General features: G+C 45.8%; 1 protein-coding gene across 1 annotated transcript in view; it reads left to right on the plus strand.

Moving 5' to 3' along the window:
• Positions 1 to 20,070, plus strand: part of LOC138520469 (keratin, type I cytoskeletal 19-like) — a 71,294-nt gene that overhangs the window by 35,217 nt on the left and 16,007 nt on the right. The window contains exons 2-3 of the mRNA XM_069632842.1: positions 14,678 to 14,760; positions 19,487 to 19,643. Of these exons, the coding sequence (XP_069488943.1) occupies positions 14,678 to 14,760; positions 19,487 to 19,643 (240 nt within the window). The remainder of the gene's footprint in view (positions 1 to 14,677; positions 14,761 to 19,486; positions 19,644 to 20,070) is intronic.

The following is a 20,070-nucleotide window of genomic DNA, read 5'->3' on the forward strand; positions in this document are numbered from 1 at the left end:
ATCGGTTGAGGATAGGGCATGTGGGGCTGAATGACTGTCTGTTTCGAGTGGGGAAGCGTGAGTCGAGGGACTGTGCGGTGTGTGGGGTGCCTGAGACTGTGGGACATTTTTTGCTTAGGTGTGAGAGACATGTTGAAGAGAGAGAATTGATGAGGGTTCGGTTGACTGCGCTAGGTGTGGCTGAGCTGAGTGGGAGGACTTTGCTGGGAGGTGACGGGGTGAGAGGCAGGAGGAGGAGCAGTGTGATGTTGGATTTTGTGAGGCCGACGGGGCGGTGGGAGGAGTTGTGAGTTTATGTAAGCTAAGCAATGATTGGTGGGTCTGGTGCACATCATCCTTTAGGATGGGGAAGTGCCTGCGTGGGTCCGCCCACGCCTCCGATAATAGAAAGAAAGAAAGAAAGAAAGAAAGAAAGAAAGAAAGAAAGAAAGAAAGAAAGAAAGAAAGAAAGAAAGAAAGAAAGAAAGAAAGAAAGAAAGAAAGAAGTGTGTGCCACCATGGAAATGAGTAACTCGGGGGTTGTACAGAGAGTGGCCTTTAACGTGAACAGGAGGTTGGGATTGCCCTTAGCTGGCATAACCCTGCTTCTCCAATGCCCAGGGTGCACACCTTGCGCAAGCTGTGTATCCGGTGCCCCTGACTTGGGCATCAGGAAGGATATTCTGTGTTCTGACATCTATCCCAATAGCCTCCCGTTTAGAGAACGCAGCAAATGTGGAGGAGGTGGCCGCTCTCGTCCTTCCTTCCCACATAATATGGGGATCCCCTGAATTGCTAACACGTAAAGGAAAGTGATGTCTTATTTGCTGCCTGCTGAGGGGACTAGACCAGGCAAACTGGCAGAATTCAGAATTCCCAGCAGCTCACGAAAGGGGCAGTGTTGCCAAACTGTCACAGCGTCAGTTCAGCGGGGTGACAAGGGTGTTTGTCCACTCCCCTCCCCACATCCCATGTGGCACACTATGTTGTCCACTCATGCCGCAGGGGCCCCTTTCATTAAGAGGTCATGCTCCCTCGCCCGCCCTCCCCCAATAGTTTCAGCAAGTTACTCCACTGCAAACTGTGAGTGTGGTTTAAGTTCAAAAAGAGAATTCCCCAAGTTCACACATCGCTTTTATTATTAAAGAGTAAATGTTAAATGTTAAATGTTAAAGGTATTTGTACCGCGCACCGTCACCAACGGAATTGGTCCCTAGGCGCTCAGGCAGATCTGTAAACGATAAAGGTGGGATGGGTTAGTAAGGTGAAGAAGGGAGTAGGATAGTGAGAGGAGTGGTGTTCTGTTGGCAGCTTCAACTTCAGTATACACCTGGTGCTGAGCTTTGGTGCGGGTATCGGATTGGAGTCTGTCCGCGTGTGCTGTTGTTCCGGCGTATGTGTTGTTGCAGTGTTGTGAAGTGCGTGCGGCTTGTTGTGCGAGAGAAGGTTGTGTGAGTTTTTGAGTTAGATAAGTATGCAGAGTTTGAGCTTATATTGGTTAGTGGGTTACCTGACCTTTACCATGCTAACATCCATAGTTCTGTCTGAGTGTGACACCTGTTGGCCCTTCATATTCCCATCTAGATGCGGTGCCGGCCAATGATTAGGACTCCATCCAGGTGTGGTCATGCCAACCCTCACACCCCCATCCAGATGCGGCGCAGGCTAGTGTCTAGAGACCCGTCCAGATGTGGGCATGCAAACATTCACAACTCCATCTGAGCGCCACGCAGGCCGGTGTTCACAATTCTAGGTGTGGCACATGTTAGCATTCACGTTTTATGGGTGTGGGCATGTTGTCCTTCAATCGATCCTATCCAGATGCGACGCAGGCCAACGTCTATCCAGATGCATCTGCCGGTCTGGATATGTTTGTCCGGTACGTACGAGTGGGAGAGTTACTTGGGGCTTTCATCTGGGTCTAGGTATGTGGTCAGTTTCTGCAGCCTTCCTTTGTGGCTATTTTCCATGATGTCTTATGCTCTGTCGAGTGGTTGGTTATTTGGTTTGAGTGTTTGTCCAATTTGAGAGTGGTCGAGGTTGCAGTTATTTTTGTCATTGTTTTAATGTCTGGGCATTCTGGTGCGTCTCCGCTGTGGTTACGCTTTGAAGAGCCATGATTTGAGGAGTTTCCTGAATGCTAAGTGGTTTGTTGTATTCCGTATATTCTTAGGTAGGTCATTCCAGGTTTTGGGTGCCTGGTGAGAGAAGGACGATCCTCCGAGTTTTTTTCTGTTGTAGGGTTTTGGTTCCAGGCGTATGTCGGTGCTTGATCTTAGTGTTCTTGTCGGTTGGTGTAGGTGTAGTTTGTCGCTTAGGAATTCTGCGCCTTGTTTGTGTATTGCTCTGTGTGTGATGCACATGCCCTTGAACTTCATTCGTTGTTTCAGTGGTAGCCAGTGTTGTATTTTTAGCGTGGGTGTGATGTGTTCTCTTCTGGGTAGCTTGAGGAGGAGTCTGGCTGCTGCATTTTGTATGCGTTGCAGTTTTTTTAGAAGTTGTTCGGGCATGCCCAGGTATAGGCTATTGGCATAGTCTACTCTGGACATGATCAGAGCGATGATGGTAAGTATTTTGTTGGCGAATGACAGGAACGGTAGGGTCCTTTTTGCTGCTCGCAGGAGGAGGAAACATTTCTTGATTACCGAGTTTACTTGTGGCTCCAGAGTGAGGTTGTTATCCATCAGGACCCCCAGGTTTTTTACAGTTGAAGAGGGTTCTGGTGTGGTGGCGAGTTCTCTTGGCCAGGGGATGTAGTTGATGTCTATTTGAAACAATCATTATCTCTGTTGTGCCCGGGTTGATTTTGAGATGGTTGAGGTTCATCCAGTTGAATATGTCACGAAGGCAATTCTCTAGTGTGGTGTTTTCTTCTCGGGTGTCTTGTATGTTGAAGATTATTTGCGTATCGACGCCGTAGTTGTAGCATGTGAGGCTGTGTTTTTTTATGAGTTTGATTAATAGGTACATGTAGATGTTGAATAGAAGCGGGGAGAAGGATGATCCTTGTGGTACTCCGCACGTGGAGACTCTGGGTTTGGATTTACAAGGTTTCATCCATATTGTTTCTGTTCTGTTTGTTAGGAAGGATTTGATCAATAGTAGGGCAGTGTCTGTTATCCCTAGTCGTTCTAATCTCTTTATGAGGATGGCGTGGTTGACAGTGTCGAAGGCGGCAGACCGATCAAGAAGAATCAGGGCGCTGCTGTTGTCTTAGTCTGCATTTGTTTTTAGGTCGTCCCATATTGAGAGGAGAGCCGATTCTGTTCCTCTCATAGGTCTGAAGCCAACTTGTGCCTGGTCTAGTAGGCAATGCTCTTCTATGAATTCTTGGGTTATTTGGTAGACGTATGTTTCTAGTAGTTTGGCTATGTAGGGTATGTTGGAGATGGGTCTGTAGTTAGATAAGTCCTCTACGTCTCCTGTTGTGTCTTTGAGTAGCGGCTTGATGTAAGCCGATTTGAAGGCCTGCAGTACTTTACCTGTTGAGATTGAGAGGTTGAGGAGGTTTCTGTGGTATTCCATGGGGGTTCCTTGTTTGAGAATTGTTTTGTATATGTCCGGGGGGCAGGGGTCTTCAGGAGAGCCCGAATTGTTGCTTTGGTTTACCAGTTTGACGAAAGCCTTAACTGATATTTCTGGGAAGTTTCGTAGTTTGTTTGCGTGTTCCTCTTCTGTGTCGGTGGGGTTTGAGCTTTGAACGCTTGGTCTGTTTTGTATGGTGTGTTGGATGGAGGTTATTTTGTTTTTGAAGTGGTCTCCGAGGTCCTCACAAAGTTTTGTCGATGGTATTGGCGTGCTGTTGCAGGCCGGTGGGTTTTTTATTTCGTTTATGATTTTGAATAGTTCTTTTTGAGCGTTTGGTGCTCTGAAGATTCGGTTGTCATAATGTTTCCTCTTCACTTTTTGTATTTCCTTTTTATATGCGCGGATCTGTTGTAGGAATTTCAATTTGTTTGCGGTGGTGTTGTTGTTCCTCCATTCAGATTCTAGTTTTTGGTTTTTCCTTTTCATGGCTTTGAGTAGTGGGGTGAACCATTTTGCTGTAGTTTTCTTGCGTGATGGGGTGAAGGCCTTTTCTTTGGCGATGTCGTCCAGGGTTGTTGCGATCCAGGTATGAAGTAGGGCAACTTTTTTGTCTAGGTCTGCTTCCTCCACGGTTGATGCTTGTGGTTTGCTGAGTTCTAGGAGCTCGGTTAGGTTGGAGTTTTTAATGGTTCTCCAATTTCTTTTTATCATGATGGGTTTCTTTTCTTGTTGCTTTTTGTTAGAGCGGCCGTTGTGATTATGAACGGAATAATGAGGAGGTCGATCCAAAGTATTTGAATTGGGGGTGCCGTGGTAATGAGATCCTTGTTGGCGAAGATTGCTTCAAGTGTGTGCCCTGCTGAGTGGGTTGCTCCTTTGACTTGTTGTAGGTTCATGGCTGCTATTTGGGCGGTTAAGGATTTTTGTGTGGTTGTGGTTTCTTCGTCGAACCAGATGTTGAAATCTCCGAGGATGATCAGATGATTGTACTTGATGGTTAGGGTGGTGATTGCTTCCGTGAAAGCGTCTACGAAAGTCGCACCGTAGGTTGGTGGTCTGTATATCAGTATGAATTTCAGGTGGGTTTTGGGGTTTGCTGAAAGTCGTAGTATTAAGTATTTGCATTTATCGATGTTTAGTGAATCTTCCATTTCGATGACCAGTTGTTCCTTGTGGATGATCGCTAGTCCCCCCACTCTTTTGGATTTTCTGTTTGTTTGGATGCATTTGAAGTCTTCAGGCAGGCAGTTGTTGAGGGTGATCTTGTAGTTGTCGTCTAGCCATGTTTTGGTTACAAATAGGATGTCTATGCCTCCTTCTGACAGGAGGTCGTATATTTCTGTTGAGTGTTTGGACATTGACCTTGCGTTTATTAAATTACAGTGGATTCTCTGGGTGAGATTTTGTTTTGAGGTTATTTGTTGCTCGAGTTTGTAATTGTCTGTGGAGTTTCCGCATTGATATCGCAGGATGAAGAACGGCGACAGCTGCTTCTTCATTGAAGCAGTCTAGTAGGTTGATAACAGGGCTGATTAGTCTTGGTGTTTCTGCTGTGATGCTCCTCGGATGATGATCAGCGGTGGTTTCATCAATGGGTCCGATTGTTGGGTGGGAGGTGGCGTTGCTGGTTGTTGATACTTCGCCGTATTGTGCGGGATGTAGTGGAAATCGATGTTGCCCCTCTGTTCTTGTAATGTAAGGGTTAATGGGGTCAGAGCCCTCCCACTCTCTTGTTGACTGCCCCCGTCTTTTTTCTGCGTGTATCAGGAAATTCTTTGCATGTTTTGAGGTTTCCGTGTTGGGGTGTCGGTGTACCGTGGTTGTTGTGAGGTAAGGTGTGAGTTATAAGGATTTTTCTCTTGTGGTTTTTGTTCCGGTTGTGGCTGTTTTAGGTGTGTTTTCTTCCAATGTGGCTGTTTCTTGTGGGTTCTGTCGGTGTTGTATGTTCGCGTCTCTTGTTGCACGATCTTGTTCTCTTTCTCTGCGTCCATTTCTGGTACGGGCCATTTTCCAGTCTGGGTGCAGGTGTGGTATGGTAGTTGGTCCTCTATGCTGTGCTGTGCGGTCGCAGTGACCTCGGTTTTCCTTCTCTGGATACACTGGGGTGTTCTCTGGCTCAGTGTTGTTTCCGTCGGTGGGTAGGGTATGTTTCCTAAGGGCGCACTGTCGGTGGGGGGCGGGGTTAGGGTGTTAACCGTCTGCTGGTATGGGATTTAGTTGGGTTAGGTAGTGGTGGGTTTCCGGGATTGGTAGAGTGCTGAACTAAGCGCAGTTAGTTTATTTGAGAGATCTGTATAGTGGGTGAGAGTCCCGTCAGTGCAATCTAAATATCACACAGTGCCGTTCGGGGACAAGGCCCCTGCTACGTTTGAGAGAACTGCACAGTGGGGAGAGACGTCCACCAGCGCAATCCAAGCACCACACAAAGCAGTTTAGAGACGGAGCCCCCATTGAGCTTTGAGAGACCCGCGCAGTGGGAGAGAGGCCTATCAGTGCAGTCTCAATAGCCTACACAGTAATTTGGGGAGAGAGCCCCCGCTAAACTTGAGAGACCCGCACAGTGGGAGAGAGGCCCATCAGTGCAACCCAAACATCAAACAATGCAATTAGGAGACAGAACCCCTGCTAGATTTGAGAGACCTGTATAGTGGGAGAGAGGCCTATCAGAGCAATCTGAACCTCATATAATGCAGTTTGGGGACGGAGCCCCTGCTAGATTTCAGAGACCTGTATAGTGGGAGAGAGGCCTATCAGTGCAACCTAAACATCATACAATGCAATTAGGAGACATAATCCCTGTTACTTTGAGAGACCTGTATAGTGGGAGAGAGGCCTATCAGTGCAATCTAAACCTCATATGATGCAGTTTGGGAGACCTGTATAGTGGGAGAGAGGCCTATCAATTCAACCTAAACATCCTACAATTCAATTAGGAGACAGAATCCCTGCTAGATTTGAGAGACCATTATAGTGGGAGAGAGGCCTATCAGTGCAGTCTGAACCTCATATAATGCAGTTTGGGGACAGAGCCCCTTCTAAATTTGAGAGACCTGTATAGTGGGAGAGAGGCCTATCAGTGCTATCTGAACCTCATATGATGCAGTTTGGGAAACCTGTATAGTGGGAGAGAGGCCTATCAGTGCAACCTAAACATCCTACAATGCAATTAGGGGACAGATCCCTGCTATATTTGAGAGACCTGTATAGTGGGAGAGGCGCCTATCAGTGCAACCTAAACATCATACAATGCAATTAGGAGACAGAACCCCTGTTAAATTTGAGAGACCTGTATAGTGGGAGAGAGGCCTATCATTACAATCTGAACCTCATATAATGCAGTTTGGGAGACCTGTATAGTGGGAGAGAGGCCTATCAGTGCAGTCTGAACCTCATACAATGCAGTTTGGGGACGGAGCCCCTGCTAGATTTGAGAGACCTGTATAGTGGGAGAGAGGCCTATCAGTGCAACCTAAACATCATACAATGCAATTAGGAGACAGAACCCCTGTTAACTTTGAGAGACCTGTATAGTGGGAGAGAGGCCTATCAGTGCAACCTAAACATCCTACAATGCAATTAGGAGACAGAATCCCTGCTAGATTTGAGAGACCTGTCTAGTGGGAGAGAGGCCTATCAGTGCAATCTGAACCTCCTATGATGCAGTTTGGGAGACCTTTATAGTGGGAGAGAGGCCTATCAGTGCATTCTGAACCTCATACAATGCAGTTTGGGGACGGAGCCCCTGCTAGATTTGATAGACCTGTATATTGGGAGAGAGGCCTATCAGTGCAGTCTCAACCTCATAATGCAGTTTGGGGACGGAACCCCTTCTAAATTTGAAAGACCTGTATAGTGGGAGAGAGGCCTATCAATGCAACCTAAACATCCTACAATGCAATTACGACACAGACTCCCTGCTAGATTTGAGAGACCTGTACAGTGGGAGAGAGGCCTATCAGTGCAGTCTGAACCTCATATAATGCAGTTTGGGGACGGAGCCCCTGCTAGATTTGAGAGACCTGTATAGTGGGGGAGAGGCCTATCAGTGCAACCTAAACATCCTACAATGCAATTAGGAGACAGAATCCCTGCTAGATTTGAGAGACCTGTATAGTGGGGGAGAGGCATATCAGTGCAATCTAAATCTCATACAATGCAATAGTTTTTTTGCTTTTGGTTTGGTAAGTGGCTGGGAGTCTGGGGTAGAGTAGTTGCTCTAATCCTGAACCAGGCCACTTCTACCTTACAGGTCCTTGTAGTTGCAGGTTGACGGCTGGCCACTGGCTTCCCCTGCGGACACCTGCTGACACCTCCTGGAGCCGCCTCTTTTGGAGCCATCCTTGGCCTTGGGGCCCTTAGCCACAGGGGGCTGCCGGGCAGAGGGCTGCCCTGGGAGGACCAGTGATGAAGTGTGGGTGGGCCAATCAGAGCGGGCCTGGGCGGGTCAGGAGGCGGGAGGGAAGGGGAAAGCAGGAAGAGGGAGCAGGTGGACGTGGGCTGCAGGGGGCACAGGAAGGCCTCGAGGCCTGAAATTAATACAAAAAAAAAACACAAACACTGGCGCTCCTGAAGGGGACTGCCTACTCACCGAGCTCCTGTGCAATTGGAGCCGGTGAGCGAAGCGCGTTGTTGGCCTTCTGTGGCTTTGGTCCGGTGGACCAATCAGAGCGGGCCTGGGCGGGTCAGGAGGCAGGATGGAAGGGGAAAGCAGGAAGAGGGAGTGGGTGGACGCGGGCTGCAGGGGGCACAGAAAGGGCTCGGGGCCTGAAATGAATACAAAAAAAAACAGTAAAGAAAAAAAGGAACTTTTATGTGAATGCAACAGTCCTGAATTCCTACAAACAACCTGACGTTGTAGGTGTACAATACTTTATCTGCAATGTTGTTGTTAGGTTTGGAAAAGTTCCAGGGCTACGTTAATTTTACGGTTGTCAGGACTGGGGGTTAGCTAGCCTTTTTCGTTGTAACCCCTGAGCTTGTATCCGGGGCTACAACCAAAAGACCGGGGGCTATAGCCCCCTCAGCCCCCCAGCCACGCCTCTGGGCACCTTGTTTTTGCCAGACCACCTGGTTTAATACAAAATCACCACCCTAGTAAATCACAACCTCTCTCACAACCCCTCTCATGGCCCCGCCTCCTTTGCAGTAACACCTCTTCCACAGCAAAAAAAGGTCTCTTTCACGTAACAATGTCCCCTCCTTTACTGCAGCCCATGCCCCTGCACATCTGCACACGTGACCACACCGCCACCCTTCGATCAACCCTCCTTGCACACCCCACGCTCAATACCACTAGCCCACACTGCACCCCACCACGCTTGCGTTTATAAGACCAAGCCTCACTCCACTAAACCTCGCCTCCTTCTATCGCAAGAATTCTCTTCCAGAACACCTAGGATTACTGTCACATTTACTTTGATTGGTGATATCTACGTCTCGCCTCAGAATATCAACATGCGTATTTACTCGTAGAACCGGGGGAAACAATAATAAGGGAACAGACGACAGTGGATTCGGGGACATGATAATACATATGAAAGCACGCATAAAGACACCTGTGTACAATGGAACAGGAGAGAATAATTACCAGTCAAGTCAACGGAGAGCCTTACAGAAGTGCATTGGCACTTAGAATACCTCTGTGTTAAGACAGAATCCATAGGTACATAAGTAGCTTTAGAGAATACAATTAGAGCCATTTGACATGTCAAGTTGATAAATCCTGCTGCGGCCACCATAGAGGAGCAATAGTATCTGTGTGACGTGACCGTTTAGACATATGTCACTAGTAGTTTTGGGATCTGTGTAAATATCTCGAAAAAATAAAGACTAACACCGAAAATGTCGATTTTTCACAGGCAAAGTCTCACCGCAGAAACCTCCCCATACGTAATGTATTTCCCCAACCCCCCACATATAATTGTGTGGAAATGCACAGTTAAAAATTCAGCATTTTTGGGCCTCTGTATTTTTTGCTGCAAAAGGATGGGGTGATACCGTAGTATTGTGAGGCCAATCTCAACCAAGTTGCAAAAGACAACCAGGTGTGGTCGGGCCTGCTGTACCTAAAATCCCAAACCACACATCACTGATGATGCCCAGTGAGGCCAACATACGTCGTGGTTGCTTGCACTCTTCTGCACATGGGATTATGAGGCAGTTTGCCCCATTTTTAATGGGACCAAGCCTGATTTGTATAAGGATGTCCCCATTCTGTAATGGCATTAGCAATGGTTTGCAAAATTGCCCTGTGCAACGCCTTTGGTTATGATTTGACTCAAAACAGTTGTTTTTAATGCTTCAGTGGTGCATAAGTACTCCTGGTTAGGATGGGTATGCTCGGATGTGAGTCCAAAGTTGCTCTGCCTTGAGGCCCAAGCTATACCTCACTAACTATGCTAAAGGAGGACAAACAAGCCTATTGGTGCAGGTGGTCTCGTGCAGAAAGGAAGTGACCTACCACTATGGGCTTAACTACCCATTTGGGGTGGGACAAACCATGATTTGCATATGTGTTTCCTCTTCTGTAATATGCAATAGCCCAGCAGGTTGAATAACATTGGCTAGGAGACTTTTTCCAGAGCAATGCCAGTGGTTCTGACTGATTCAAAGCCTTCTGTCTTTCACTCTTCAGATTTGTAATAACACTTATGACCTGAGTTAGATAACAAGTTTTCTTCTGATTAGGATTAGGAAGTGTGAGACCTTTGGCGAAGGGTATGTGATGAACCTGATGATGTCATCACTCCTTTCCCAGAGGTAGCATCTCCTCATTTGGCCAGGGGACGGCAGCCACCACCGGATCCTGACCCTGGAGGTGGCTATTTCAGGGAGGATCACTTGAGAGGAGGTAACCCTCAGGCTGAGGGACAGGAATCATCAGTTGAGACATGCAACCCCCCTTTCTCTTTTAGGGATATCCCCTCCATTCCTCATGCCTTGATGGCATACTGTGATAATCCCCTTCAACAACCCATAAAACCTGCTTGCAGTATGCTTCAATATTCTGTAGCAAACCTAACGACAAAGACTGAGACGAAGCAGAGGACTACCCACGTGAAGATTACTAGGCTGAACCAGAAGGAGCAGTCTAGTGCTTGGATTAAGCAGATTGGCTCCGAGTAACTCCCTTCCTTGAAGCAGGAGTTCAAAGATGGAACAGCTGAGAGCAACAGGGAGATCCAATCAGCTAGCAACTGCTGGGGAAGCAAATATATGCTAAAAAAAATAAATAAAAAAAAAATATTAAGAAGATAAAAACAATTGGGAATATGTCATAATTACCAGTTCTAGTTACGTCATAATCGTTTTCCGTTAACACTACAATACCGTCTTGGAACTGGAGGTAAATTTTCCAGATACCAAGGTTCTGTTTTTTTTTCTTTCTTATGGGCTTCCATAAGATTCCATTGGTTTTGGAGGATTAATCAAGGGCGGTAATTCAGCCAGTGGTAACTCATCCACATTTGGAGGCAAAGAGTAGCAAATTCAGTGCAGTAAAGTGGTGGCAATTCGATTACGGCCACTTCTACTGCACCGCTACACTCGTAATGAGGCCTTATATTTTTTGAAGAAGTGAATGTTTAATGTATATAGGTTTCCTATTTATGACCAAATACTGTACACTGCCTTTCATATGGGTAACAGATGGGACTATTATGGGAGGAGTCTCCAGTCCCAGGGACCTCATTTATTTTAAGTTTATTATTTTCCCCTATTTTATCATTTTTTTGTGCCTAAATATTTGATATATGCCATCAGTTCCATCTTCTAATGTAGTCAACATCTCACCGTCTGGGAGTGAAGAATGGAGAGAGCAAACATTCACCCGATACAGTATTTCAATCAAGGAACAATGTTATCCTGGAGCATGGCATTTTGTATCAGATGGGTGCTTTTCACTTTGGCTGCCTTTAAAAGTGTCAGTCTAGCTCTGTGCTTTTTCTCCCTTGATAACGGACATTGGGCCTCATTACAACTGTTGTGGTAAGGCAACAATGGTGCCGGTAGTGCTACCGGTGCCGTTGTTGCCATGCTGCAACATTACCAGTTTGCTTGCGGGTGCCGCTCTGGACGCCTGATCAGACCAGGCGTGCAGAGCGACACTCGCGTGCAGACCAGGATGGTAGCAACGGTACCGTTATGAACAGTACGGCTGCTACCATCCTCCCCATTCCCATTGAACCCTATGGGGGCTCAAATGGGAATAGGGACATATCGGCTCCGGGTCTGGCGAAAGGGAATTACTGGGCCCTCCAAGGTCGGAATGGCTCTTTAAGTCCCCTTTTGTGGGACCCAGAGCCGGACCCGAGTATGGGGGTAGCAATGCCCTTATTAAGGACATGGCTACATCCAAACTCGTAATGAGGCCCATTGAGTCGCTTGAATTTCCGACTTACGAGGGCAGACTTAGACCTGAGGGGAGTCATCAAAATATTTGCGTTAATGTTCTGGGTAGAGGAGCGGAGTTGCTGACCACAAGAGAATACAGATGCCTTGTCCGTGCAAACCATAGACATATTCTATTTTGCCTCCAGACAAAAGGAAAATCCACTCAAACACCTCACCAAAGTTTCAAAGACTTGCGTCTCCCAGGGAGGAAATGAGCAGTATGTTGGCGCATGGAGGAAATGGATTAGCGGCCCCTCAGCTCCCTTCTCTGAACTCTCCCGGCTTCTTGGAGACACGGCTCCAACCACACGCTTTCTCCTGCCTCATCTTGCAGCCTGACAGTTTCTCAGCAACCCGTTTTCCCTGCCCTGGTTCTCGGCATCTCTCTCTCAGCTGCTCCTATGTCTCACCATCCAGCTTGCCTTTCTTCTGGGCCACTGCCCCACTCTGCGTGTCTTTCTGTGCTCCAATGTTTATAGTTTGGAAAATGGTCAATGAGTTTCAGGTGTGTGTGATAGGGACTGAGTGCCTGACCTTTCCTGGCTTTATTAGTGGGACATGGTCAGTGCATGTTACTATTGGTTATCCTCCTAGTCTCAGTCTTCCTCTTCCTTGTCCAAGTAGCTGGGCTGATAAGAAAACGAGGGGAGTTATGAGAGTTGTAGTATCCCATAAGGGTTGAGGGAATGTGGGGTAAATAACTGTCAGGAAATCTGGGATACCATATATCACCCTCCGGTGTCTCCTTCACACTCCCCATGGACCCCCTACCCAGGTGATACTCCCTCGCTTGTCCACCCCTAGGTTTGGGATCCAATAGCGATGGCCCTTCCCTGGCCACCTGAATACGGGATCCTCAGGGACTGAGTTGTGAAACACCTTCAGGTTTGTCACACCAAGATGATCGATTCTCAGGATTGTCTTGTCAAGCAATTTAGTCGACTGGCCGAATAGTGACATTCAATCAGTATTTCAGATTGGCAACACATACACGGAAAATGTTCACTAAACATATTATATGTAACTTCCTCTTGTTTGTATGCATTATGGATATCAAGAAAGCTGGACTCTATTATAATATTTGGCTGGACGACACAACTCTATGTACCATGTAGCATATAACATCCCCAGGGAGTTTTTGCCTTCACAGAATAGAGCCGGCTGTATGAGGTTGTCAAGAAGAGCTCAACATATATGCAACTCAATTACACTGGATCCATGATGCACATTTTCCAATCTTTTCAAAACCATCATTTTCCATTTGACTTTTCCACCCTGATATATTGATTGGTTTTATTTCAATATTCTCTTTCATGCAACATAAGGCTTACTGATGTGATTTTATGTGGGTGTTTGTGGTTAATCATTATTTAGATCCCCACATCAACTTCCATTATGCATAGCCATCATAATCAGTATTAAAGTATCATGGGAGTTGTAGTCCAATACATCTGAAGGGCCACATAATGAGGGATTGTGATCTAGACCAAAACTTTTTTTCTGGACACAGACATCTAATTAATCACATCCACTTCCAATTGGCAGCACTGTTTGCTTCCTGCACTATACCACCCACACCTCTACTAGACCATGCCTCCCAAATCTGACCGCACCCCTACTGTTAGATGGCACCTCCTCCTTCTTTAGCACTCCTATTAGAACATACATCTTGTATCAGAGCACCATTCCCACTATGTGTGCACACCTGATTGTTTTAGGTATTGATATTGATATTTTATTCAGATTGCGCTCGTACACAAGTGTTTCAGAGCGCGACGAGGCAAGGGAGCAGAACAAGCGAGAACAAAACAACAATCTTACTAGGCCCAGTCACATTGAGAATACTCAAGTGCATGGGAGAGGGAGAGGGGAAAAGTGCATGGAGTGGGGGGAGAAGTGGAAAGTGCGGAGCAAAGGAGAAACTGATAGATAATAATGAATAAATAATAAAGGCAACAAACAGTGGTAGTGCAGCAAGCAAGTGGCTAGTGCTGGGTTTAAGGCAGCAGACAGGGTATGTCTGATAAGTGCAGGAAGAAACGTGGGGGGCCTGTATGGGTACAGATACAGACCCCAGTGCAAGGGGTGGCCGGAGACAGTGCGGGAGGGTTGCAGGGTGAGCAGGCACCTGGGCCCGGAAGACAGAGGGTAGGCCAGATGCATGTTGCCGAGAGAGAACAGATCAGCAGGGGAGAGGAGGGCAAAGGCAGAAGCAAAGAAGAAGGTCTTGAGGTGCTTCCGGAACCGGAGATGGTTCTCCTCAAGTTTCAGACCATCTGTTCCTTAATTGCACCATGACCCTTGTCTTGTAAAAGCCCAACATCACATTCCATGTAATCAGATTGTGTATTCTGGTTTTGTATTGTATACATGTACACACATAGAACAATCTTATGGCAGTTATGGAGGCTGGTCCTAAAGACAATTAACTGCAAAGGCAGCTGCATTAAACTCATGTCTAATCTCGGGTGGGCCACTAGTACATTTAGATGTTTGTCATTTGGATGTGCCTCAGGTTGGCAGTCACATATCGGGTGCTATTGATCGGGCATCCATTGGTGAGGTAGGAGGAAGACCACAGCTTTGACGCCATCTAAGGCACACCTTCACGGAGCAATAATGTCTGATTTTCACATCTGTGTTGATTATGGAAATCAACAGATATCCTTGTCGAAAACAACGAGGCACGTGCCCAGCTACCGCAGAACATATTATTTTAAAGCCTAGTGTGTTTTAATGCTTGTAATATTGACCACTCTTCTGCCATTTTCATTTCCAGATATTCGATGCCAGACAAAACAATGTCAGGCTCTTGCTTCATGTGGACAATGCCAGACTGGCAGCAGATGACTTCAAGACCAAGTAAGTTCTGGTGGAAGCATCTACTGTTGGTGATCTGGTGGATCCGGTATGCACCAGGAGGCATAGGCACCTTTCCTCATAGATTCCTGGGCTACGTAGGTGGCTCTACATTGCTCGCAGAACAGGAACATGATGGTGGCCCCACAATGGCACTGCACAGTTGGAGGGTTGTGCCCCCAAGTTGGGTTTTCTTCTGGCCACTGTTTGGGAATGCAGAACTAATTATGTTTGTACGCTCCAATTTTTTACCCCTTTTGGATGAGTAGTGTACGCGCACAGCACCAAATCTAGCGCGTGCTAATCTTTATTTTTTTGGATGATCAATTGGCTCACGATTCAGGCTGCTTATTCTGATTAATTTGGAATGACTTGACTATGATTCTGAAATGAGGTTCATGATTGCTGCTGTATGCAAACAAATGGGGACATGTCAAAATATCGGGTGGAACATGAAGAAAGTCAAACTAAACAGAGAAAAATATCTAATATTTCAGAATAAAAAGTCAAAAATGTCAGAGCGAATTACACCCTTCAGTTTTATAGTGTTGTGAGCGATAGAGGAGGGAAGCAAAGACACAGCTTTAGGGAAACCTGGTTAATGGGACCTTTAGGGTCTGCACCTCTAATGTGTTAAATACGTCGGGAAAACATTGACATCGATAATACGTCCAATAAAAGTGTGTTTTCCTTTTTGCACTGGTTGCATTGTAATTTACAGAAATTCTGTATTCTAGATAGTATGAGATCGATAATATGGTAAACTTAATTTTGCTTCAGGATATTATAACATAGACTCACGGGTCATTGTTCCTTCAGTTGCTATCAACTTATGTAAACAATACTGACATTTCTAAAGGCATTTTAATTATAGGCATGCTAGTCAAAGAATTGATGACGTGTGCATAGTCATGGTATTCGAATACCAGCACGCCATGTCCTACTAGAGTGGTCAGAAAGAACTGCAGTGCAGACCGCCACTCTGTGAGGCTGCTTTGGCTCTGCAGCACAGCTGCGCGCGCCTCCTTACCACACACTCTAGCCCTGTGGCAGTGCAACACACCACAATAAAGTCCAGCAATTGCATCAGTGATCTCTGGAACTCATGCAAATCTATTTTCAGGTGAGAAACCTTCTTCAAGACCAACCTGCTGGAGGCTCATGATAACCTGCTTTGCTTTCACTTCACCTGTGCTCCTTATCCACAGGTAGTCATTTGGGCTCTCCTAATGTTCCTGGCCTGTGCCATGTGGCTGCCCCACACTATGGCAAGGATGTCTCTCACATCCAACAGACACTTCGGAATAAATGGGTTGATTATGGTAATCAACAGATTTCCTTGTCGAAACATGATGCACGTGTCTATCTATCTTAGAGGTCTGCAAGCTTTGTCTCTACTGATGTGTTGGACTACAACTCTCATGAGCCCTAGCAAGCATAGCCAATAGTGAGGGATCCCAGGAGTTGTATTCCAAAACATTTGGAGAGTCACAGTTTGCAGACACCTGATCTACCTGTAATCCCTCCTATTATCTTATGAAACTCACACCCATACCACTTGAAATTAGTGGATTTGCTTGGCTGTACACACAGACACACATCATGTGGTTTTACACAAACTGTTTTCTGCCAGTATTGATTTGCAATGGGTATTCAGTTACACAGATAGTATAGCTTTATAGACTGAGGGAGGTGGCCTTATTGCAGGATAATGACCTGCCAAAAAGTTATGGCTAGAGTCAATGCCGAGGGCAATATGTTGGGTAAGGGTCATTATCGCAAACGATAATGACCCCTCCTGAGGTCTATAAGGCTATTAGCACATAGTGGCTGTAGCAATGCATGTTTTGGAGTTGTTGTGGTGTAGTAAATATTTTTTATTTTTTATGAGTGGATAAAGTAATTAGACAAACTAAGTTGGTAAATTAAATGTGGTTTCATTTTGTAGCATTTCAATATCATGGTTGTCTTCATAAGCACACATTTTTTGTTTGTTTTGAAACTTGATTGAACTGGAACAGGTTTAACACGACCATGCATTAAGTGCCATGCAAAAAAACGTTTCTTTATAAGAAAGTGAAATCATGTTCCTACAGTTTATCTTTCTTTGTGTTAAAAAGCATGTTGAAACAACCCCCCCCCCCAAGAGAGGAATTATCTTGTTGAAACAAAATCTTATCTGGAAGTTGTATTGTTGTTTAGCTGTCTGCTTTTGAAGACAGAATGTTCATAATGCAATATATCAGTAGTTATTGACTGCATTCTAAACATTCTGATTGGCTGAGAGGTCAATAACTCTTCCTATATGCTAATTTGTATTAGACATTAAGGGTCCAATATGAAATGATGCGTGTCCGTGGGTGAGTTAGCTGGTATACTCAGCTGGTCATTTTATATATGAATCCAGAGCTCGGGAAGCAGCCATTCAGGTTACTCAGAACATGCACTGAATCCCATGGTAACGACCTGCATTCCAAGCACACTGTTGCCTCCTCTACTCCACACTCCTCCTCCACACCTTTTCCATTTCCACCTGTCACAGATGAACCCAAATCAACAGTTTTCACTTAACTGCCTCCAGGGACATTAATTCTCCAAAATTCCAAAGGTAGCAAAAGTGACCTCACAATCGATGACATCACAGTAGGTGTCATTACATGACCTTATGATTCCAATGGTGTTCCAAGAAGCAATTTCACAAGGACTGTGACCGTGTTACTTATATTAAACATACTTTAATTTGTGTAGTGCTGCTGTGATGTACCTGGGTGCAGGCAATATTTGACAGGGGCACACTCAGACTCATCATAGGCCAGAGGCACTGAATCCATACGCCATTGTGGCCTCAAATGAAAGCCCGTTGCAGCCTCGCAAGCTCGTGAGCATTTACTGCCACCATATGCCAGCTGCGACCTCATATGCCAGGCATAGTCTTCATATTGACAGCAAAGTTCTAGAGGATCAGGTCTTGCAATCACATGTATTATTTAACCTCAAATGCCATCCTCTTTGTACCACAGCAAACACCTAACACTAATATGTATGGACAATCAAGGTACATGTTAGGAAATACCATAAGTTAGTGAGCGGGAGTGCTACACATCGGTTCTTTCTTGTAATGTGTTTTCTCTTCATTTGCACACTCAATAAACCATGGCACAATCTGATCTGTATCCTAGGCTTTTTATTGGTCAGCAAACCCAATATTGCAAAACAATACTTTGCATGTATGTGGGTAAACGTATTATTGTCAACCGTATTCCATTCCCAGGAACCCGAGTTCTTCCCAAATGGCTCAGAAGGCCATCAAGCCATATTTTCCATTCTTGGGGGCAGGCTTGAATGTGTTAGTGTTTACAGTCACCAGGCTGTTGAGGGGATCATGAGTTACATTAACACCTATTTTACAGGAGGGATAGTTGGATAATTAAGTCATACAAATGATGTTCCAATAACAAATCAGAACAATTGAAATAGTGCTAACATTTATTTACATAGCAGTTCATGCCAAACATCTCTAGCTTCTAAGCGCTTGGTACATCTTGCAAACCTTCAAATTACAAAGTGAACATGTTCAGCTCTAAGTCCAACTGGAGGCAGATGATCACAGAGAAGGGCCTCCTTGCGGCTATCCACCAGGCCGCACATTGGTAGCGTTGAGTTCCAAAAGGTGGAAAAAATTACCTTTGGAGACCAGGGGAGAGGCGAAGCAAAAAAAGGCTCAAGAGGCAGACTAAGGCTCAGTAGTTCAAGCTGACGTGTGCTGGTCAACCCGTATGGCAAATGGAAGCTTTTGAATCACAGATCCTTGTAGATTTTGCATTACAGGATCCCTTGAAACTTTGCTCTTTCGTGGGTGTGTGATGTAATTGACTTATGAAATTAGAAATTTGTTTTGTCCCTTTCATTAATGAGGAGTATTCTTCTTCGCTTGCATTGTGATTGATCACTACATTCTTTCCCACTCACCTCCCCATCACCCATTCCCTTGTTGTTAGAAGAGATTGTAATGCAAGTTGCCCCATCACAAAACTTTAAAATAACATTCATACAACATATATGTTTCCTCGAACCCAATGATCGTTTGAACTGAACTGCTACTTTTAAAGCAATGTCGGGAAACAACATTATCACTGCTTATCAGAGGGGCGCAAGCGTTGTCTTTTGGCCGCCTACTTGGGACAAAGGCCTCCCGGCATGGCCTCTCACTTGCATGTGCTTCCCACTGGCAGGAGAGCCAATTCCACAAGAACAGTGGGTCTAATCTTCACCGCCATATTCTCCCTAGATTTGTTATGTGCAGTTTGCGGGGGACGGGAAGGGGTGGTGGCAAATAGGGGTGAATTGCTATTTCTCACTCTTCATTCCAGGTAGGATTCACTGCTAATTAATGCATGAAAATAAATACATTTTATGACCAACGTCCCCTTGAGGTCAATGGTGTTAGCAGGGGACAAGCAAGGAGTGCAACATTGTTTCTGACTCGGGTGTAGGTTTTAAAATATTCCACCTTGGGGTCAGAGGCATAAACAGGGTAGCGCCTGAGCGGGCAAGGCCCATCCAAAATCTGTAAATGCCCAATCAGCAGCGCTGTGTAGGCATTTGCAGGTGTTAATGTCACTGTGATTGGCCCATCTGCATTAGCTTCAAACCCCACTTGTTAGACAATACTGGCTACGCCTCTGCTTGGGGTACAAATGCGTGAATGTAGTCCTATTTCTTTCTCAAGGTATGAAACTGAGGTCCCGTTGCGGAACAGCGTGGTAGTAGACATTGGCGGGTTGCGCAGACTCCTGGATGATCTGACCATGAAAAGATCTGACCTGGAGATGGAGATTGAACATCTGCAGGAGGAACTGTCCTACTTGAAGAAGAACCACGCAACCGTAAGGCACCTCTCGCTTCTATCTCAATTGTCTATTTCTTTACCAGGGAGACTGGAGCGTGCCGAGTGGCCATATTACGCAACATTGCGCACGGCAGAAGAAGTCTGGTACCTATTACTATTCTGACCGGGGAAAGCACCACTGAGCAGGGCGCAAATTGGTACACACTCACCACATATTCAATATGGGGGTATCAGTGTCTCTGGGAAAAGGCATGTCTCTGAATGTTTGGCTTTCTTTCTGCCCCATGAAACATGGATGTATGACAGAATGGTTCAAGTCACTATATCTGCCACAGAAAAGTGCCAACAGATATAACATTGGAATTTATGATGTAACTAGTTCTTCCGGGCATATTTATCATACACTGATTTAGCGCTCTCTCTCTCTCTCTCTCTCTCTCTCTCTCTCTCTCCCTCTCTCCCGC

The sequence above is a fragment of the Ambystoma mexicanum genome, chromosome 13 (genome assembly GCF_040938575.1).
Source record: "Ambystoma mexicanum isolate Mex_15411 chromosome 13, UKY_AmexF1_1, whole genome shotgun sequence".
Lineage (NCBI taxonomy): Eukaryota > Metazoa > Chordata > Amphibia > Caudata > Ambystomatidae > Ambystoma > Ambystoma mexicanum.